At 45.7% G+C, this 22,246-nt stretch overlaps 1 protein-coding gene across 4 annotated transcripts; it reads left to right on the top strand.

Moving 5' to 3' along the window:
• Window positions 1–61: 61 nt before the first annotated feature.
• Window positions 62–20,787, top strand: Kars1 (lysyl-tRNA synthetase 1). Of its 4 annotated transcripts, XM_028892759.2 has the most exons (15): window positions 68–171; window positions 3,399–3,578; window positions 6,128–6,287; window positions 8,066–8,231; window positions 11,658–11,751; window positions 12,072–12,258; window positions 12,363–12,488; window positions 13,755–13,874; window positions 15,029–15,191; window positions 15,292–15,465; window positions 15,781–15,866; window positions 16,287–16,372; window positions 16,964–17,090; window positions 19,123–19,266; window positions 20,524–20,787. In XM_028892759.2, the coding sequence occupies exons 2-15, from the start codon at window positions 3,433–3,435 to the stop codon at window positions 20,620–20,622; spliced, it is 1,878 nt and encodes a 625-aa protein (XP_028748592.1). In that variant the 5' UTR covers window positions 68–171; window positions 3,399–3,432; the 3' UTR covers window positions 20,623–20,787. The 4 variants fall into 4 exon arrangements, with proteins under 4 accessions (XP_028748593.1, XP_028748592.1, XP_037062182.1 ...); XM_028892760.2 differs by lacking the exon at window positions 3,399–3,578 and having other exon boundaries at window positions 62–171; XM_037206287.1 differs by lacking the exons at window positions 68–171; window positions 3,399–3,578 and adding an exon at window positions 201–280.
• Window positions 20,788–22,246: the final 1,459 nt, after the last annotated feature.

The raw sequence follows: 22,246 nt of genomic DNA, 5'->3' as shown, positions 1-22,246 counted from the left end.
CACCCTTTTCCCCGGAAGAGGCGGGGCTTCGGGTCCTGACCTGGAAGTTCTAGCTCTACGCCGGTCATTTCTCCCCACCCCCCCACACCCTTAGGTCTAGGCGGTGGGGAAGATGGCCACGCTGCAGGAGAGTGAAATAAAAGTGGATGGCGAGCCGAAACTAAGCAAGAAGTAAGTGTCGCTGAAGGTCGTTAAGTGTCGCTGTCGCAGTGGCCCGATGGGAAGGACCCGGAGTCTTCCCCACGAGGCGACTGTGCCAGGGGCCTCTCTGCCCGCTCCGGTAGGTGAGCACATGTTGGGACGGAGCTGTAGCCCCCTGGAAACTACAGCCCCCCGGGATGATCAGGGCTCGGCGATCCTGGCTGGTGGGTTCGCTGCTCCTAACTGTGGGGACGAGCAGGCGGAGGGAGGGAAAGCCAGCACAGAAACCGGGAGGTGACAGGAAAGCAAAGTGAAACTAACTTTTCCTCTACCTCTTAAGAAATGCGTTTTTTAATTGAGCCACTCCCCCAATGAACAGATTGGAAAATGGCTAAATATCTATCTACTCTTCAAAGAAGAACCTGTTGTGTCGGGTGTTCGGCTCACGCGGGTCCGTGGAAGAAACAGGGCGGCGGCAGGGGGGAGTCAGCTTCTGGTGAACTGACTGTACCTTCTCAAAAGGCTTTTTTTTTTTTATTGTTATACGATTATCTGAAGCCGCCCAAAGAGATAAATGCCAAAGCAATTCCCGGTCACAGGACATCTCAGTTTTCTGTGTCCTCCCACAACCAAGTTTTGCATAGGCTTTGAACCGTGTAGGACTCAGATAGGATTTCCATACTTCAAACAGAAGGTAGCAGTCACAAAACCCAGGTGCTAGCGCTCTGGAATCAGGCCAGCTGTAATGCTCTGCGGGAACTCCCGTTACAAGAACCTTACAATTTTTTCTTGGCCTATCCAAGATCATTCTGCACCTTACAAGTAAAAAGAGGTCCATTCTGAAACTGTGGTGCACCTACTCATGTGTCACTCAAAGGACTTGAGACAAATGAGCAAATGGTCTTATTCAGTCGGATACACCAGGCTCCCCTTTCCACTGCTGGGTGTATCTTTGTAAACCACCCCAGATCTGAATGTAGATGAACGTGGACAGGTAGATTAACCTCCCTTCAACTGGCTGTTACTACACTTTCTAAATACTACACTTTCTCTAGTCCAGGCTTCCTCATTTGAACCACAGAACATGAGCAATGACTTCACTGTCTTCTGAATGCCTAGAAGAACTACATAGTTAGTGTCCTCCAGAACTGTGGGAGATAGTTTAAGCTATTACATACCATGGCTTCTTTAGTTAGTGCACTAGCAATCAATCCTCTTGTTGAGCCCTGAGGGAAATACTAGAGACTTTCTAGGTAAGAGCTGATTTTTCCTTTTATGTCTAGGCTTCTGCTTTGAGTATTTTAGAATGATTTTAAAGGAAATGTTTAAATGTATGTGTTGCTAGCTCCCTAATAGGTTGTGGAGAGTTATTGATGGATTCCTTAGAGGAAGTTGGGTGGGTTTATTAAATCATAATTAAAATTTTGAGCAATCAATAAAAGTTTTCAGGTAAATTAAGAACCTACCACTCCCCCCCCCCCAGACAGGGTTTCTCTGTGTAGTTTTGGAGCCTGTCCTGGAACTCGATCTCAGGCTGGCCTCGAACTCACAGAGATCTGCCTGCCTCTGCCTCCCGAGTGCTGGGATGAAAGGCGTACGCCACCACCGCCCTGCTTTTTTTTTTTTTTTTTTTAAATACACCTACCACTTTTTTGAGCAACATTTACCTGTTAAACACCATGCTGGCACTGTACAAACTGGCTAATCTCAGGAGTAATCTTGCAAGAGAAATATTAATGTCCACTTTTCAAATTCACAAACTATAGCCCTGGGTGATTTTTTTTATGTAAAGATTTATGTTCCTAGGGGTTGGGAGGGTGACTTGGTAAAATGCTTGCTTCTATGCGCACGGCTCCAATAATGAAAGTATGTGTTCCTGATGTGTCTTGTAGCACTGTTCTGAAGCACTGGAACAGGAACCTAAAGTGACGTCTGTGTCAAGTCTGTGATCCTCAAGTTTCTAAAATAAATCATTTGCTTTTTTGTTTGTTTAGGGGAGATTGTTTTGTTTTTGTTTTTGTTTTTTTGGGGGGGGGGGGTTTCGAGACAGGATTTCTCTGTATAGCTTTGGAGCCTGTCCTGGATCGCACTTTGTAGATCAGGCTGGACTCAAACTCACAGAAGTCCGCCTACCTCTGCCTCCCAAGTACTGGAATTAAAGGCGTGCGCCACCACTACCTGTTTTTTGTTTTTTGAGATAGGATTTTTCTTTGTAGCCTTAGCTGTCCTGGAACTCACTCCATAGACCAGGCTGGCCTCGAACTCAGAGATCCACCTGCCTCTGCCACTACCACTTGGCAAAATAAACCAGTTTTGGTGTATGTTCCTAGAATTATCATGGGCTAAATTTTTTTTTTGTTTTTTTGTGATTAACATTCCTTTTTGCTGGGCAGTGATGGCGTACACCTTTAATCCCAGCACTCGGGAGGCAGAGGCAGGCAGATCTCTGTTAGTTCGAGGCCAGCCAGGTCTACAGAGCAAGACCCAGGACAGCCAGGGCTACACAGAAAAAAACCCTGTCTCAAAACCCCTTCCCCCAAGAAAAAAATTCCCTTCTTTTTCTTAGTTCTTGAAATTTCTTGGTCTGAAATCTTTACTGAAGACCATTTTATGCCTGATATTGTCCCCAAAGTTAAAAACTGATGGGCTGTCTGCTCAAGTCACTCATGTTCTAATGAAAAATTCCTCTTCAAATGATTTAAACACAGTAGAGTGTGGTCCTGGTAGATCTCATGCCATCTAGTGTTAAAGATACATAAACGTGGTGTTGTCTAAGGACCTGTCTTTTCTCTCTGGCTCAGTGATCGTTTCGTGTAGCTAGTGTTTGTATGGTTTCTTTATTTTCTGGGGTGGGATTTCACTGTAATCACCAGGCTGTTCTCAAACTCTTAGACTCAAATGATCCTTCTCAACCTGCCAAGTAGCTGGGAGTGTCTAAAATTTGCATTTTTGTTTTCATCGTCATCCAGTAGCCAGACTTCAGAACCCCACATTTTGCCTTCTATACTTTAGGATGTTGTGAGCATTTTTGCACATATAAAGCTGTTGAGTGGCTTGCATTTGACTTCTTAATCCCAGATAGAAGCTTTTTGTTTTCCATAGTCAGGACTGAGAACATTGCAGATGTTAGTCAGGAGGGACTGAGTTCAGAGGGACATTGAACGTCAGCACAAGCCATGGCTCCCCCCTCAGGAGTGCAGGTTGAGTGGGTGTATACTCTTTGTCCCCTCTGACTACACATCTCTGTTTCCTGCTAGGTGGTGGTAATCATTAGTTCCAGGGTGCTCTGCCATGTTGATGCAAGCTGCTGTCAGGCTTGTTAGGGGGTCCCTGCGCCAAACCTCGCGGGCAGAATGGGGTCAGAGGGAACTTCGACTGGGTCAACTTGCTCCCTTCACAACGCTCCACAAGGACAAGCCACTTTCTGATAGAAGAAGGTTGGTGCCCTTAACCTTTATTGCTCTGGGAGCAGAATCTTTCCTTCCTTTGGTGTCTGTTAGCTGGCTAAGTCTCTGGACAGATCGTTATTGCCCAAGCCAAGAATCCCTTCTTACTTCGTAAGTTCAGAGCCCATCTCCTGCAGTCCCTTTTCCTCTCTTTTCTTTTTCACTCCTTGGACTGTTTTTTGTTTATTGAGACAGGCTGGCCTCAGCCTCACTGTGTAATGAAGGCTGGCCTTAAACTACAGGTCTTTCTGCTTTCACTTCCCATTACAGGATTCCAGGCATGTGCTACATCACTGCCTGAAGTAAGGAGTTCTAGTGCTAGCTAGTCCCTTTCTTTCTGGGTCTATTTATCAACTCTCTTTAGTTTTGGTGCTACTGTAGGGTCTTTTTGGACTGTCCTCAAAATCTACAAGAGTAAAACCTGGGTGAAGTAGAAAACAGATTTGTCTTAACATTGGGGGCGGGAGGGCTGGGGGCAGATAGTAACCTTGCTCAATGAATTACAGAATGATAGACCTAGCAGACGGTTAGAAAGATGAACTTAGCCTTGCTCAATGAATTACAGAATGATAGACCTAGCAGACGGTTAGAAAGATGAACAACTTACACGACACATTGTGTCTAGAAAGAGTTGTCTTATTTTGAAACCATCACAATTATTTTGCACATGAGACAGAGATTTCTCTGTGTAGTCCTGGCTGTTCTAGACCAGGCTGGCCTCAAACTCAGATCCACTACCTTGCTTCCCAAGTGCTGGCATCAAAGTCACTGCCACCACCGCCTGGTGGCTCCAAGTCACCCCCCCCCCAGTAGATTGAAAATGAAGGCTACAGCAAAGAACAACACTGCATGGCTATAACCCCAGGAACTCAGGAGGCCAAGGGAGGAGGGTTGCAAGTTCAAGTCCTGATTGAACAATTTAGCAATCCCATTTAAAAATTTAAAAAGGAACTTGAGGGTATTCAGTGTTAGACCTTTCACCTAGCACACTTGGAGCCCTGGGTTCAGCCTCCAATACTACTAAACAAAGAAAAGAAAGTGAAGGGTGTGTTTTAAAGCCAGACATTGGGTGGCACTTTAATACCAGTACTCGGGAAGCAGAGGCAGGGGCAGGCAGATCGGTGAGTTCGAGGACAGCCATGGTTACACCGAGAAACCCTGTCTCAAAAAACAAAACAAAAAAATAAATCCAGAAAATATGCAAACATAATTTAGAATCTTTTGCCATGATTCACTATTAAAGAGTTATCAGCTGGAAAGAATGATCTGTGAATTCTCTTTGAATAATGAAGATATTCTTGTCTATCCATATAAATTTAGTTTTCCTGGATTTAAATAGCAAATTCAGATCATAAGGGTCACAAAGTTTCCCCATTATTTTGGTTTTTGAGTGTTTGACATAACATGTATGAAGTTTGGATAGTGAGAAACTTGATCAGAAATATATCCAGATTTGTCCAGTTTCTGCCCTGGAGTCAGAATAGTAAGAGATAAGTAGTGAAAGAACCCCAAATTCACTTTTGAGTGCTAACTAAACTCTGGGACCAGTCATTTCCTTTTAACATCTCAGTCCTCACAGCTGGTGAGGGCGTCTTATTTCCTTCTTCTACACCATGAGGAGTCATTTGCTCAAGACCGCTCAAGTGGTTAGTGTTTTAGAATTTAGCTTGAGGCAGCATGACTACAAACTGGCGTGATATTCACTGTGTTGTGCTGCTTTGTGTAGTATTCCATTCTGGTGTTAAAGTCAGAGCAGTTTTGTTGTTTTGTTTGGTTTTGAGCCGGGTCTCATGCAGGCCTCAAATTCACTATGTAGCTGCAGATGACCTTAAACTTGTGATCTCTGCCTCCACCTCCCAAGTACTGGGGTTACAGATGTGCAGCATCACATCTGCAGTGCTAAGGATCAAACCCAGGGCTTCATGCATGCTGGGCAAGCAACCGAGCCACAGCCCCTGCCTCCAGACCAGTCTTTGACAGCTGTTCTGAGTGAGATTGTCACTGGGGAGTCTCTTAACGCTCTGAAGACCAGCTCTCTCCACAGCCTAACTCACTTCTCTGGGAGAGCCATGGGCTGACAGGGTTAGAGGTATTGCCTTATCACAGCCTTGACTGGTACTTTAGGGACTTGTCTTCTGCCAGGGGTACCAGACTACCAAGATGAAGTTTCTGGTGTCAGGGAGCTTAAAAGTTTATCCTGCAGACTTCCTGGGAAGTCTCTGTTCCAGGACTAAAAATAAACTGGTACGTGTGGGCCTCTTGGCCCTTGTGCGTCTTGGGTCTGGTTGGTTTCTGATGCCCAAGCGGATACTAGAAATGATCTGTTGCTTCTTTTTTCAAAGCTTAGGTTTTCTTTTTGTTCACATTTGGAGTTTAGTGACTAACAGGTCAGAGTTGGGGAGTGAAATTATTTAGGGGTGTGGGACTGAGCAGGAACACTTTCCACAGGCTGCTCATACTTTTGAAAAGTGAGATGGAGCTTCTTGTGGTCGAGGGTTCTTCAGGCAGCTTTCACACTGGGTACTGTCATCCTCCCACAGTGAACTGAAGAGACGCCTGAAAGCCGAGAAGAAAGTGGCAGAGAAAGAGGCCAAGCAGAAGGAGCTCAGTGAGAAACAGCTAAGCCAGGCTGCTGCTGCTGTCACCAACCACACTGCTGACAATGGTGTGGGCGCTGAGGAGGAGACTCTGGACCCAAACGTGAGTTCCCCTGGGCCACTGCGTGAGTGGACACAGGAAAGCTTCAGAGAGGCTATGGCAGACAGCATGAGAGGCCAGTGACTAACAAGATGATTAAGAACTTGAACCAGCAAGGGCCACTGCCAGTGGATTGGAGAGGGCATTGTGTGCCCTTTTATTTGGTTGAAGATATAGGCCTGTTATTTTTTTTATTTATTTGCTTGCTTGTTTGTTTGTTTGTTTGTTTGTTTATTTATTTATTTTTCAGAGGGTTTCTCTGTGTAGCCCTGGTTGTCCTGGAACTCGGTTTGTAGACTAGGCTGGCCTTGAACTCATAGAGATCTGTCTGCCTCTGCCTCCCAAGTGCTGGGATTAAAGATGTGCTCCACCACCGCCCAGCTATGAATTTTTTTATTTTTTTGCCGAATGCTGTTTATTGAAGGAGGGAGGAGGTCTTAAATACAGGTTTACAGCACAATGGGAGAACCCCAGAGGGCAGAAGTTCGCTACTGATGTTTTACAATCTTGCATCTAAGCTGTTAACGCCCAATATGCAGTTTACACAGACAAGGAACTTCCTGTAAGCATTCAGGAGGGTGGAACCCGGCAGATAATTAGCAAAGGGAGGATATCAAGGTCAAGGTCAGCAAGCAAGGCCAGCTCTGAGTTTTTAATATCAATTCCAGTAGACAATTTGGAGAGGCCAATACTCCTTGGAAGTAGCTGAGCCTGTAGCAATATCAGAGGAGGCATCTTCCCTCAAGATATACTAGAGCGTCTTTTAGTCAGCAAAATACATCCACATGCCAAATCTACTTTTCCACTCTCCCACTTCATCCTCCCTTCCTGGTTTTGTACATAAACACAGCCATGCCCATTTGTAACACTCTAAGGCTAAATTTCTATTAGATTTTTAGAATTCCTGTGGTAGAAGATTCCATATTTGCACCCTATGGGTTCCATGGACCTGCCCAAGGGAAGGAAGAGTCTAATGTGTAGCCAGAAGTGTAGTTAGGAAAGTGACTCCACCATGCAAACACAGTCCACGAAAGAGACCACCTGTAACAATTAACTTACTTTAGATGCACTCCACTTTTTTTTTCCGTTCTGTTGAACCTTGTATTTTGAATTCATTCTGTGGCTCTACATATTTTATTTTTCATTCGAATCTTGTTCCATAGTCAGTCCTATTTCAAGAATGCAGAGGACTTGATTAGTGTTATGACTGTGCCCCCTGCAGGCTCCTGTGCTCTTAGTCCCCAGATGGTGCTGCTTCTTTGGAAGGTTGTGGAAGCTTTAGGAGGTGGAGCCTATTGGAGGACGTGGTCACTGATGGTGGGTCTTAATGGAGTGTGGTTCAGCCCCATTCATCCTGACCTGCTTGTCTGTCTTACCTGACCTACAGAGATGAAGATGTGCCGGGCGGTGGCGGCGCTCGCCTTTAATCCCAGCACTTGGGAGGCTGAGGCAGGCAGATCTCTGAGTTTGAGGCCAACCTGGTCTACAGACTGAGATCCAGGATAGACACCAACGCTACATAGAGAAACCCTGTCTCAAAAAACCAAAAAAAAAAAAAAACAAAAACCAGAGATGAAGTTGTTCCCTAAGTCTGTGATGGCCTGGACAAGCTGCTCCAGCTGCCATTCCTTCTCTGCATAACCATACCCTCTTAAACTAGATAACCTTCCGTCCTCCTTCAAGTGGTTCTGGAAGGTACTCTGTCACAGGGACAAGGAGAGTCACGAATGCGATACTCTGCAAGACGTTCCGCTTCTGAGGACTGGCTCTTTTTTTCACAGCAATACTACAAGATCCGTAGTCAAGCAGTCCAGCAGCTGAAGGTCAGTGGGGAGGACCCGTACCCACACAAGTTCCATGTGGACATCTCACTCACTCAGTTCATCCAGGAGTACAGTCACCTGCAGCCCGGGGACCACCTGACTGACATCACCTTAAAAGTGGCAGGTAGGAGGAGCTGCCGGCAGCCCACTTGCCATCCTCACCTCTGCCAACACAGAGGAGGGCCTGGGGTGCTCTTCTGCCCTCTGCCCCTTTTGATGTTTAGAGTCGGCATCCTGCTGTATCCGTAGGCTGCCCTCACACTTGAGATCCCCTGCTGCCCTGTCCACAGCTGGTGTTGAAGCTGCTTTACTGGAGAGGTACCTTTCTATCTACTCAGAAAGCAGAGCAGCCCTGAGGCCTGGGTCGAGTTCTAGATAAGGCGATCTTCTGTAGAAGGGATGTTCTCTGGGCCCTCCTGGCTGGATGCTGCTCCTAGTTTATAATCCTAGAAGAATTTCTTTGCATCCCCAAAACATGGCCCAATCATCTAATTTAACTTTTTGTCTCTACTCTCAGGCATGTATTTCTAGAACATTACTTATGGATTTGAGATTTTTAATGTCCTTCCCCCAAAATAGTAAAACTACTGGTTGGAGAAAATGTAGGGCATTCACAGAAAATAAAGAGAAAAAAAATTACCCATAATCTTACTACATAGGTAGAACCTTTGCAATACCTAAATGTCAAAAGCCCATTCATTTTCCTAAAGTGTGTGTGTGTGTGTGTGTCCATCCAAGTACTCAAATCCTGTGTGCACGTGCTTGTAGAGGTCAGAGGTCACCTTCAGTGTCAATCCTCAGGCTCAGGTGCTGTCCACATTTTTGTTGAGATAAGGCCCCTCCCTAGCAGGCCTGAAGCTTGTGGAGTAGGCTAAGCTGATTGGCTGGCTGTCCAGCAAGCCCCAGGGACACTCCTGAATCTGCCTCCTCAGCACTGGGGTTACAAGTGAGTGCCACACCTAGTATTTTTTAAATTGCATTTTAAGATTTATTGTTTATTTATGTATACCTCAAATATGTGTGCAGGTGCCCACAGAGCCTAAAAGAGTCAGGTCCCCTGCAGCTGGGATACAGGCAGTTGTGAGCCTCCCAATATGGGTGCTGAGAACCGAACTCGGGTCCTCTGGAAGAGCAGTGAGTCTTCTTAACTACTGAGCCATCTCTCTAGTGTGTCCTTCCCTCCCCTACTGTGATTTCTAAGTATTGAATTCACTTCCCCATGCATGTGAGGAAAGCACTTTGTCATCTAAGCTTTCTGTCTCTTCGGCCTCTGATACTATGTTTTGGTTTTTGAAACGGGGTCTCCTGAAGCTCAGGCTAGCGTTAAACTCCTGCCAAGTGCTGGGACTACAGGTGTCACCACCATACCCACCAACACTTTTTGATGTTAGTGGTTCTGGTTTAATGTTTGTATGAGTGTGCTTTTAGATAGAGGATTTTCACATTGTTTTGTTGTTAGATTTATTTTATATTTAGCAATGTTTTGCCTGCATGTATGTGTGTGCACTGTGTGCATGCTGGTGCCTACAGAAGTCAGGAGAGGGAAGTTCTTCAGTTTACAGATGGTTGTAAACCACCATGTGGGTGCTGGGAACCAAACCCAAGTCCTCTGGACAAGCACAGGTGCTCTTAATTGCTCATCCATTTCCAGCATTCTCCATGTAGTCACCCCCTTTTTATTTCAGGTATTTTTCTTGGATATAATTTTTGTGGGTTTTTTGTTTTGTTTTGTTTCTTCTTGCTTTGGATTTTGTTTGAGACTCTATTTGAAGATAGTGGACTATCAGTTCTTTAAAGTAATTGTGACTATTAAATTTTTTTAAGCGTTTTAAAAAGTATACATTTATTTCATTTCATGTGTGTGAGAATGCAGCTGTGCGCAATGAGCCAGAGAATACCTTTTCTGGAGTCTGTTCTTTCCTTCCCTGTTTGAGACAGGGCCTCTCTTATTTCTTTCACTGTACTGTGTGTGTGTCTGTACTCCAAGCTAGCTGCTCCTGTCAGATTCTCCTGCCTCTCTCTGCTGCCTCCCACTGAGCCACCAAATCCTGCTTGTTGTGTGGGGTCCTGGAATCAAATGCATATCAACATCTTTGTCTGATCAGTTTCATACCACCACCTTGGCACGCTGAGGCATCCCCTAGCCTACCTAATGCTTCTTTGTTGCTTAATTTTTATGTGAAATTCATGCTGTTGTTTTTTGAGACAAGGTCTCACATATTGAGCTTACTATGTAGTCAAAGATGACCTTGAACTCCTAACCCTGTTGCTTCTGCCTGGGATTACAGGCATGTGCCACCACACTTGGTTTGGGGGCTGAATTCAGCTTTGTACTTGCAAGGCAAGCACTCTGCCCACTGAGCTACATCCCCAGTCCTCATTTTCTGTCGTGTTTAAAGGAAGATTGGTTTCCTTCTCAACTTCACTGTATGTACTCTTGGGGTTTTGTGAAGTGTTCATAAACATCATAGCTAGTTACAGTTCTGGGATTTCCTGGGTTCCTTCCTCCTCCTTGCTTTGTAGTGCCTTGTGCGGCCCTGTCCTGGAAAGGAACCTTCGGGTTGAGCTTAGAGAGTTTCATGGCTTACGGTTCCATCCCCTCCAGGTCTTCTTAGGTCTTCTAGCCCTCACTTGTATGGAAACAGGTACAGCCTCTCCGGTCTCCGCTGCTGTCCTCACCTAGCCTAAGTTCTTCAGTGAACACCCTTGGCCATCTCTAGTTCTTTAGTTCTCAGATCCGTCAGAGGCCCAGTCCTTGACCACGGATTTTTCCCTACGTGTGGAGGTTTACCACACACTGCTTATATTTTGGGATTCTTTTTTTTTTTTTTTTTTTTTTTTTGGTTTTTTTTTGAGACAGGGTTTCTCTGTGTAGCTTTGCGCCTTTCCTGGAACTCACTCGGTAGACCAGGCTGGCCTCGAACTCACAGAGATCCGCCTGGCTCTGCTTCCCGAGTGCTGGAATTAAAGGCGTGCGCCACCACCGCCCGGCCTATTTTTTTATTTTTGAGACAGGCTCTCACTATGCAGTTCTGCCTCTGCCTCCCAAGTGGTAGGACTAAAGGAATGTACCACTGTGCCTGGCCTTTCTCCACATAAACTTTTATTAATGGGTTTAGCTTAGCCTGTCCAATCATACTTTTCTTTGTTTGTTTAGGTTTTTCAGGACAGAGTTTTTCTGTATAACAGCTCTGGCTGTCCTGGAACTCATTTTGTAGCCCAGGCTGGCCACTAGCTGACAGAGCTCCACCTGCCCCTGCCTCCTGAGTGCTGGGATTAAAGACAATCACCACCACTGCTGGACTTAATTTTTATGTAAAGATTTAGAAAAACCTAAAACCTGTGTTGTCGTTCCCACTGCCATCCAGAAGGCACTGACCATCTTTAAAGTGAGGTCTTTGTACAGCTTTGACTGGTTTTAACGAAGACCACTGACATGAAAGAGGGGAGGCCGCAGACCTCGGCCACGCTCAGGTTGCCGTGATCGGTGTTGCTCAGGGAGCTTCAAGGGTTTCTCACTCCATCGGTGTTTTTGCTGTTTTCTTTCTAGGTCGGATCCATGCCAAAAGAGCCTCTGGGGGAAAGCTCATCTTCTATGACCTTCGAGGAGAGGGGGTCAAGTTACAAGTCATGGCCAACTCCAGGTACACAGAAATAGTCAGTTCAAGATCCCATGTCATACCCCAGAGTAACAGGAACAGTTGAAGACACAGCTAGTGTGATCCTATTTTCCCGTTGCTGTTTAGAGTAGGGTAGCAAGGGGTGGGACATGGTTGGGTACAGTCGAGTAGAAGGTGGAAAGGTCTAGAAGTGAATGACTGTTCTTACTTTAGGACAGTAAGCATAAGAGGAATCCAGCGTTGTCCCTGAAGCAGGGACTCTTCTTGGACTGGCTCACAGTAACAGGGAAGTTTCCTGAGTAAGCCAGTAGTCTGTATTCATTTGATACATTCCTTTCACTCAGGAATTATAAATCAGAGGAAGAATTTGTTCGCATCAACAACAAACTGCGCCGGGGAGATATAATTGGAGTTCAGGGGAATCCTGGGAAAACCAAGAAGGGTGAGCTGAGCATCATCCCCTATGACATCACGCTCTTGTCTCCCTGCCTGCACATGCTGCCTCATCTTCACTTTGGCCTCAAGGACAAGGTGAGCTGGGCCGTCCTGTGAGCTCTTCTCCAAGTTGCACGTCGCTTGTCGTGTCTGTCCTGCTGTCTCCTAAAACTGGTTTCTAACCGCTGCTTTTGGTCTAGGAAACAAGGTATCGTCAGAGATACTTGGACTTGATACTGAATGACTTCGTGAGGCAGAAGTTTATCATCCGCTCCAAGATCATCACATATATACGGAGTTTCTTGGATGAGCTGGGATTCCTAGAGGTGACCGACGGCCGAGGGGTTTTACCTGGAATGGGGCCTGCCTTGCTGTGCTTGTCTCTGAGTGTCCATCTTTACACAGCTATCCTGCCAGTGTCCTTCATGCCTCAGGAAAACACCCCCTTGTCAATGTCTTTGTTCTGTACTCATTAGGAAGCAGGACCTGACTTCCAGAACAGTACCTACCCACGTGCTAATGACGCCATTTTCAATCATTTTTAGAGAGTCTGTAGCATTAAAATAGTCTTTAGTAGCCAGCTATGGTGACACACACCCTTAATCCAAGCACTTAGGAGGCAAGCACATAGGCAAGCAGATTTCTGTGAGTTCAAGACCAGCCAGGGATACACAGTGAGACCTGTCTCAGCCCAATCCCCTGTCCCCCAAAATTGTTTAGAAGCTAGGCATGGTAGTTCATACCTTTAATCCTAGCATGGGAAACATAGGCAGGTTGATCTCTGAATTCAAGTGCAGCCTGGTTTACATAGTGACCTCCAGGCCAGCCTGTCTGTTTCTCTCTCTCTCTCTCCCTCTCTCCCCCCTCCCCCTCCCTCTCTGTCTCTTTCTCTGTCTCTGTCTCTCTCTCTCTCTCTCTCTCTCTCTCTCTCTCTCTCACACACACACACACACACACACACACACCTTTTAATTGTATGAAAATGCAAGTATATGTAGTGTAGATTCAGGTAAGAAATAAATGTAGCCAGGCGGTGGTGGTGCACACCTTTAATCCCAGCACTCGGGAGGCAGAGCCAGGTGGATCTCTGTGAGTTCGAGGACAGCCTGGTCTACAGAGTAAGTTCCAGGAAAGGCGCAAAGCTACACAGAGAAACCCTGTCTCGAAGAAAAGAAAAAAAAAGAAAAAGACTTAAAGGATTTAAATTGTAAATACTGTAAATGTCTTAGGTACTGTTCTATTGCTGTGAAAAGACACTGTGACCACGGCAACTTTTTTTTTTTTTTTTTTTTTTTTGTTTTTTTGAGACAGGGTTTCTTTGTGTAGCTTTGGAGTCTGGCCTGGAACTCACAGAGATCTGCCTGCTCTGCCACCTGGGTACTGGGGTCAAAGGCGTGTGCCCCCAACACCTGGCATCAGTGCTGTGTTATTACTAGAAATAGAGATGCACTGTCTGTTTTCCATCAAGCACTTACGTTACGGAGTTTTACTTTTGGTATATGACAGGCCTAGACTATGTTACATACCAAGGATGACCTGTCCTCAAAGCCTCTGGTATGTATCTGAGAACTGTTTGTTTCTGTCTGTTGTAGATCGAAACTCCCATGATGAACATCATCCCAGGGGGAGCTGTGGCCAAGCCTTTCATCACCTACCACAATGAGCTGGACATGAACTTGTATATGAGAATTGCTCCCGAACTCTACCATAAGGTAGTCAATAACCACACACCCCATTTCCTTCAAGTAGCAGGAAGCTGGAAGAACCACTGGCTAGCCTAGTACAATCAGAAATAAGGAACATCAAAGGTAGAACGGCCAGGACACTGTTGCAGTTCTTCAGGTTGGTTGGTGTGGTTCTTGTAGAATTTCCTTGTAAGCAGCGAAGATTGAAGGCATTGTACAAGTGTGTACACATTTCTCCTCAGTTCCCCTGAAGGCTTTAACTTCAGTCTTCCTTGGACTAGTTCTGAGTTTAGTCTTGCTTGTTTTGTTTTGTTTTTCTTCTTCAAAAACTTTACAACTGGCCAGGCATGGTGGCACACACCTTTAATGCCAGTACTTGGAAAGCAGAGGCAGGCCGAACCTGTGAGCTTGAAGCCAGCCTGGTCTATATAGTGAATTCTAAGCCAGCCAAGGCTACACAGTGAGACCCTATTTCAGAAGAAGGAAAAAATAGTCTGCCACTGAACTACATCCCATTCCTTCTAAGTTCAGTCTTTCATAAAAGGACTTTTGATGATTTTAACTTCTTCCTAGAAATTAAAAAGAAATCTCTTCAAATTAGCAGTGTAAATACCAAAGACTGTCGTCCAAGATTCTTAGTTGCAGACACATGAAAGCAAACTCACCTGTGTTAGGAAGCCACAGTTGACGGTCAGAGAGTTGTGCCTGGATCGGTGACCGGGAATGATGCCAGCTCATACCCCTGCGCTGCTGTCACAGGGAGCACCACCTCCTACTAAGACAAGTCACTGCGCTAGGATCTCTGCAGATGGCCGCCTCTGGTGCCTCTGGTCCCCTTAGCCAGAGTGAATTCTGTCTGTGTAATACCTACACCTTCCTTTAGTGGCTTCTGTGACATATCACTAGTGTGTCTGGCAGGTGGAGCAGGGTCACTTGCCTGTAACCTAACCCCAGAAGAGGTTTTGGAGCAACTCAGATCACCAAATAGCAAATAACAAAAACATAGGGAGAGACTCTGGAGTCCTGCACAGCTAAAGAAAACCAAATGATGCCTGCTACAAGAGTCTAACGACAGCAGGGTGCTATTTTGAGTGAGAACATACCTAAGTATGAAAACCAATTAGTGCACAGGAGTTTATCAGGGCTATTAACACATGACTGTGGCCCTGTGTTTTTGGTAGATGCTGGTGGTTGGTGGCATTGACCGGGTTTATGAAATTGGGCGCCAGTTCCGGAATGAAGGAATTGATTTGACTCACAATCCTGAGTTCACCACCTGTGAGTTCTACATGGCCTACGCAGACTATCACGACCTCATGGAGATCACAGAGAAGATGCTGTCAGGTGAGTCCTGCTGTCTTCAGCTCAGGTCTGGGAGACTGCAGTGCTGCTTTCAGAGGAGAGCTTCCTGTGGTCAGTCCATGAGATGCCGCTTTTCTCCCAGGGATGGTGAAAAGCATTACAGGCAGTTACAAGATCACCTACCACCCAGACGGGCCAGAAGGCCAAGCCTATGAGATTGACTTCACCCCGCCTTTCCGAAGAATCAGCATGGTGGAAGAACTTGAGAAAGCCCTGGGTGTGAAGCTGCCAAAAACCAGCCTCTTTGAAACTGAAGGTAAAATACTACTCCTTCCTTCCTTCCTTCCTTCCTTCCTTCCTTCCTTCCTTCCTTCCTTCCTTCCTTCCTTCCTTCCTTCCTTCCTCCCTCCCTCCCTCTCTCCCTCCCTCCCCCCCCTGTCTCCCTCCCTCCCCTCCCTCCCTCCCTCCCTCCCTCCTCCCTCCCTCCCTCCCTCCCTCCCTCCCTTCCTTCCTTCCAGTCAGCTCTGCATTTGTTGGGTCAAAGCTAAAATGTCTCACATTTCATATTTATAGATACTTTTCCTAGACCACAGTGATGCTCCCTGTCCTAACTTGTACATTTCTGTCACAGAAACTCGAAAAATTCTTGATGATATTTGTGTTGCAAAAGGTGTTGAATGCCCCCCACCTCGGACCACAGCCAGGCTCCTTGATAAGGTGAGATGGCACACTTGTGCTCATCCAGTGCTGAGCAGCACCTTAACCCTAGGAAATGGGTTCATGAGGCGAATTTGTTCCTGCAGCTTTACGAGAAAACCATACAGAGGAGCAGGAGAATTAAGAAACATGGAATTGGGGTTGGGAAAAGTAGCTCAGTGGTAAAGTACTGACCTAGCAAGTCAAGGCCTGGGGAGGGGGTGTTTCAATTCCCAGCCCAGTGAGATATAAGCAGAAAGAAACTTTGAACTATAATAAGCTCTGTGCCAATAGTTCATGTATATTATCTTAGTTAATACTCTGTCCTTTGAAAAAGCTACAAGATGATCCCCGCTGCACTGGAGCTAAGGCCCCCCCCTTGGGCTAGATTGTCAGTGATACTCAGATGCCATGTCTACTTCTGCTTTGTTTTTCACTAAGCTTGTTGGAGAGTTCCTCGAGGTGACATGCATCAGTCCTACATTCATCTGCGATCACCCACAGATTATGAGCCCTCTGGCCAAATGGTGAGATACGGTTTGTTGCTGCATAAAAACCCCTGAGGTAGGGCTGGGGCTGCTGGGGCTGTACCTATGCAGTAGAACATTTAGCTAACATGACCCTAGGTTCAGTCTTCAGTGCTGCTTTTCACAAACAAAAACAGAAGTGAATGGTGTGAAGTGAGAGATTGTTTGGATGCTCTGTGTTGGCTTAGTGGTCTTTCTGCACCATGCCGTGATACAGTAACTAGGGTGGGAATTCTAGGGTCTCTTCACCTGATTTCTCTGGCAGTAGTCTGGCTTTTGTCTGCATGGTGGTTGGGTTCCCAAGGCAGGCATTCCAAAAGAATAAGCCTCAACAAGCCAACATGCTAGACCTTTGCTGATAGCTCCTTGACCAAAGCGAGTGGGCAGCCTAGAGAATGAGGGCGAAGCAGAAGGGCATGGATTCAGTCAGCTCCACTGCCTGTTGGGAATAAATCAAATCTTCCCGTCTCTCTCACCTTCACTCTGGTGCCTGTGATTGGTGCTGGGCCTTGGTGAGGCTTCAGGGTTCAATTTTTGCGTCAGGTTATTACCAGAGCCCTGAATATTCATCCTTTGTGGTCATGTTCCCAGGCACCGCTCCAAAGAGGGTCTAACTGAGCGCTTTGAGCTATTTGTCATGAAGAAGGAAATCTGCAATGCCTACACTGAGTTGAATGATCCCATGCGGCAGCGGCAGCTGTTTGAAGAACAGGCCAAGGTAAGGAAGGAGGGTGAGCAGTGACATCTGTTTCATCACTGAGCTCACTCACCAGGAAGTACTGGCCTTAACCCTCTGTTGATGTCCACTTTCTCAGTGTCTTACCCAAAGCCAAGAGGCTTTTTCAATTTTCTAGGGTTTTGTTTTGTTTTGGGTTTTTTTGTTCATTGTTTGTTTATTTGTTTTTTCGAGACAGGTTTTCTTTGTGTAACCTTGGCTGTCCTGGATCTTGCTCTGTAGACCAGGCTGGCCTCAAACTCAGAGATTCACCTGCATCTGCCTCCTGAGTGCTGGGATTAAAGGAGTGTGCCACTGCCCGGCTAAATTTTTTTTTTATTTTGTCTTACATATATGGGTGTTTTGTCAGCATGTGTATCAGTATACCACGTGCACACAGTGCTCAAGGAGGGCAGAAAAGGGAGTTGGATCCCCTGGAACTGGAGTTAAAGATAATTGTATGGGAGCTGGGAATCAAACCTGGGTCCCCTGGAACTGGAGTTAAAGATAATTGTGAGCCACTGTATGGGAGCTGGGAATCAAACCTGGGTCCTCTGGAAGAGCATCTTCTAACCACTGAGCCAATTCTCTAGCCCATAAAGAGGCTCTGTAGGAGGAAGTCACATTCAAAGTAGAGCTGCTCTTTGTTTTTGAGATAGTATCTCAGGTAGCTAAGGCTGCCCTTGAATCCTTGATCCTCTTGTCTCTACCTCTAAGGGCTGGGATTATTAGGGCCACACTACCATACCCAGCTGAGACTCGAGGCTTTGATTATATGATGCATAAAATGAGTTTAAAATCACCTCTGGAGAAGGCACTTGTCTTGCAAATACATTCATTTAGCAAATACATTCATTTAGCAAGAACATACTTTTCTCAGACTATACCTCTTTTTGTGTGTGTGTATGGGGGGTGGTGGTGGTGGTGGTGGTGGTGGTTTGGTTTTTTTTTTGAAACAGTCTCTCTATGAAGCCCTGGCTGTCCTGGCACTCTCTCTGTAGACCAGGCTGGTTTTGAAACTCGGAGTGATCCCCCTGAGTGTGCCACCACGCCTGGTGTAGATTGCACCGTTCCTGAGGTGGTTCGAGCATTCGTGACACGTGAAGATCTAAGGAAGGCAGTGTCCAAAGCTGTCTTTACTGCCTCTGCCATGATGGTGGTTTTTTTAGTACCATCCTATAGGAGCTGAGAACTTGTCTATTTGGAGTCCCAAATCCCCAAGCAGAGGAACATTTTTGTTCAGAGAAATTTGCCCACATTCTGAGACAAAAAAATTTAATTACTATATATTATTTCTATAAAATAATGAGCGATACCTGCCCCTTTTGGCTTTTTGAGACAAAAATCTCACTGTTTAGCCCTGGTTGGCGTGGAATTAGTTATGTAAACCAGACCAGCCTCCTCTTGTCAATCCTTCTGCCTCAGCCTTCCAAGTGTTAGAACTACAGGTATGTACAGTCCCATTCAGTTTAAAATACAGGCTTCATCTCTGAGGTATGCTTTGTCAGTCTTTTTTTTTTTTTTTTAAGATTTATTTATTTATTATGAATAACCAGAAGAGGACACCAGAGAGAGCCACCATGTGGTTGTTGGGAACTGAACGCAGGACCTCTGGAAGAGCAGTCAGTGCTCTTAAACTCTGAGTCATCTCTCCTGCCCCTGCTTTGTCAGTCTTAACCTCCAGGTCTCTGGAAGAAATAGCTAAATCCTATAGTTACTGGGAAATCAGTTCCCAGCAAGTCTTAAGTGTCAGGAGCATCTTTGGCATCTGTTTTGAAAGTTTTGATGTGTCTTTGTGAGTGCTAAGATGACCTAGAACAGCAGCTCTCAACCTGTGGGTTGCAACCGCTTTGGGGATCGCATATCGAAACTTACAATTCATGACAGTAGCAAAGTTACAGTTATGAAGTAGCAATGAAAATAATTTTATGGTTGGGGGTCACCACCACATGAGGAACTGTATTAAAGGGTCGCAGCATTGGGAAGGTGGAGACTCACTGGACTAGATTATTACATTTGACCTTATTTATTCTAGGCCAAGGCTGCTGGTGACGATGAAGCCATGTTCATAGATGAGAACTTCTGCACTGCCCTGGAATATGGGCTGCCCCCAACAGCCGGCTGGGGCATGGGTATCGACCGAGTCACCATGTTTCTCACAGATTCCAACAATATCAAGGTATGCACAAACTTCCCAGTACACGCTTCCCCAGAACTCCACTGTACTGGAGGCAGAACATGGTGGGCCAGGAAAATAAAGTAAATGCTGAAGATGTTCCATATCCTACTCCACAATAGAAGAGAAGACTGAAGTAAAATCCTGACCCTACAGGATTTTAGTGTTTCCTACCTGAGACAGGAGGGACACTAATAGTTTGCTTTTCTTTAGTATCCAGGGAAATGCTAAGTCCTCCCAAATGTATTGCCTCATATCAGTCAGTTCTGTAAGGTGCGAACACTGTTTTTATTGTATTTTATAGAGAAGGGAATCCATTTGTTGTTCATTTATTATTACTGTCTTTTAGACAGGGTCTCAGGTAGCTGGGGTCAATACCTCATCTCTCAGTACTACCCATCCTGCTTCCTCCACACTGGATGGCAACTCTCTCACTCGCCTAGATTCCTCCTCCTCCTTCCTGTCTGCCTGGAAATCCTGCCTATACCTCCTGCCTAGCTATTGGCCATTCATCTTTTTATTACACCAGTCACAGCATACACCTTCACACAGTGTACAAATATCCCACAACAGGACTCTCTTGGGTCTCCAACTGTAGTTCAGTGACCTTGAACTCCTGATATTCCTGCCTCTACCTCCAGAACTGAGATTATGTTAATGTATGCCTAGGAGGACATTCACTTTAAAAAAAATAATAAGTTTTTAAAAACTATACATATGACTGTTTTGCACCACAAGCATACATTGTGCCTACAGAGGCCGATTGTCAAATCCCCTCTAAGAAGTTACACATGGCTATAAGCCACCATGTAGCTGAGTCCTCTGCAAGAACGGCAAGTACTTGTGACTGCTGAGCCATCTCTCTAGCCGCTGAAAGTCACTTTTACTAGAACCTGTGTTGATTCATTCTTTTGACATGGCGCCCTAGGTGGTTTTGTGTTAAGGTGTGTAGTTCTCTGGATTTGGTCAGTAACAAGAGACAGAAGCAATAAGGATAGCTGCGAAAACAACAACAAAAAAATATTCATGGGGCCATTTACTTATTCATTCATTCATTCGTTTGTTCATTCGTTTGTTTGTTTTTTGAGACAAGGTTTTTCTGTGTAGCCCTGGGTGTCCTGGAACTCACTCTGTAGCCCAGGCTGGCCTCGAACTCGCAGAGATCCGCCTGCCTCTGCCTTCTGAGTGCTGGGATTACAGACTTGTGCCACCAAGCTCCTGGTGCTTTTTAATTTTGCAGTCTGTCTTGCTCTTCTGTAGGAAGTACTTCTGTTTCCTGCCATGAAGCCTGAGGACAAGAAGGAGACAACAGCGGCCACTGAGACACCAGAGAGCACGGCAGCCGGCCCCTCTGCCTAGAGGGTGAAGAATGCGGTTCCTCCGCATTTCAGCAGAGGATCTGCTCTGAGGGTTCGTGTGTGTTGCCGTCCATCTGGCCACCGCAGTCAACCACCAAAAGAGAGAAAAGTTAAAGAATTTCTTTTTATTCCTTGTTACCAAATAAACCATTTCTCTCTTTACCTATGTAATGTTACATTTTTTTCCCCTCAGACTGCTAGTCTAGTGAATGTTTAGACCATGTTATTGTAAATTAGTTTTGTTTTGTTTGGTTGATTTTTTTTTTTTTAAGCTTTATTTATTTATTATGTATACAGTGTTCTGCTTGAATGTATGTCTGCAAGGCAGAAGAGGGCACCAGATCTCACCATAGATGGTTGTGAGCTACCATATGGTCACTGGGAATTGAACTCAGGACCTCTCTGTGTAAGAATTCTGGCTGTCACCAGGCGGTGGTGGTGCAGGCCTTTAATCCCAGCATTCAGGAGCCAGAGGCAGGTGAATCTCTGTGATTTCGAGGTTCGAGGCCAGCCTGGTCTACAAAGCGAGTTCCAGGATAGGTTCCAAAGCCACACAGAAAAACCCTGTCTTTTAAAAAAAAATAATAATAATAATCTGTCTGTCTTGGAACTCACTTTGTAGACCAGGCTGGCCACAAACTCACAGAAATACACCTGCCTCTGCCAGTATTAAAGACGTTTGCCACACCACCTGGCTTGTAATTTTTTTTTTTTTTTGGGGGGGGGGGAGGAGATAAAGTTTCTCTGTGTAGTTTTGGTACCTGTCCTGAATCTCACTCTGTAGACCAGGCTAGCCTTGAACTCACTGAGATCCACCTGCCTCTGCCTCCCAAATGCTGGGACTGAAGGCGTGCGCCACAATTGCCTGGCTTTATTTTTATTTTTAATTATGTGTGTGTGCATTATAGTACAGGTGCACTCTGAGGCCACAGACATTGGATTCCCCTGGAGCTGGAGTTACAGGCAGTTGTAAGCTGTCCAACCAAATGGATGCTGAGAACCAAAGTCCAGTTCTGCAAGAGCAAGATGTGCTCTTAACTTCTGAGTCAACTCTTTTTTTTTTTTTTTTGGTTTTTCGAGACAGGGTTCCTCTGCGTAGCTTTGCGCCTTTCCTGGAGCTCACTTGGTAGCCCAGGCTGGCCTCGAACTCACAAAGATCCGCCTGCCTCTGCCTCCCAAGTGCTGGGATTAAAGGCGTGCGCCACCACCGCCCGGCCTGAGTCAACTCTTTTAAGTCTCATCTGCAGCTGTAATCTTTAAACAGATTTATATTAATGTCTGTTCAATACTAGGCATTGTTCTGAAATACTGGAAACACAGCAGTGAACAATCAAATCACTACTTCCATGGAAATTACTTCTGTTTTCTGCAGGGCTTGAGCAGGAAGTTGAGGGAGAACCAGACAATATCAAGTACATTTCCTTTTTTGGTGGGGACACACACTAAGAAAAAACACCAAGAGTTGGAGAGATGGCTCAGAGGTTAAGAGCACACTGGCTGCTCTTCCAGAGGTCCTGAGCACCAATTCCCAGCAACCACATGGTGGCTCACAACCATCTGTAATGAGATCTGGTGCCCTCTTCTGGCCTGCAAGCGAATATGCAGACAGAACACTGTGTACATAG

Source organism: Peromyscus leucopus, chromosome 5, assembly GCF_004664715.2.
Source record: "Peromyscus leucopus breed LL Stock chromosome 5, UCI_PerLeu_2.1, whole genome shotgun sequence".
NCBI lineage: Eukaryota > Metazoa > Chordata > Mammalia > Rodentia > Cricetidae > Peromyscus > Peromyscus leucopus.
Note: the sequence above shows the minus strand (reverse complement) of the source record. Positions and strands in the feature narration are given on the sequence as shown.

Excerpts from the sequence above, each read along its gene's own strand:
- Kars1 (XM_028892759.2), top strand. The coding sequence starts at position 3,433 with ATGTTGATGCAAGCTGCTGTCAGGCTTGTTAGGGGGTCCCTGCGCCAA. Across the intron at positions 12,259-12,362 it reads ACTTTGGCCTCAAGGACAAG|GAAACAAGGTATCGTCAGAG; the intron begins GTGAGCTGGGCC and ends CTTTTGGTCTAG. Across the intron at positions 15,867-16,286 it reads CAGCCAGGCTCCTTGATAAG|CTTGTTGGAGAGTTCCTCGA; the intron begins GTGAGATGGCAC and ends TTTTTCACTAAG.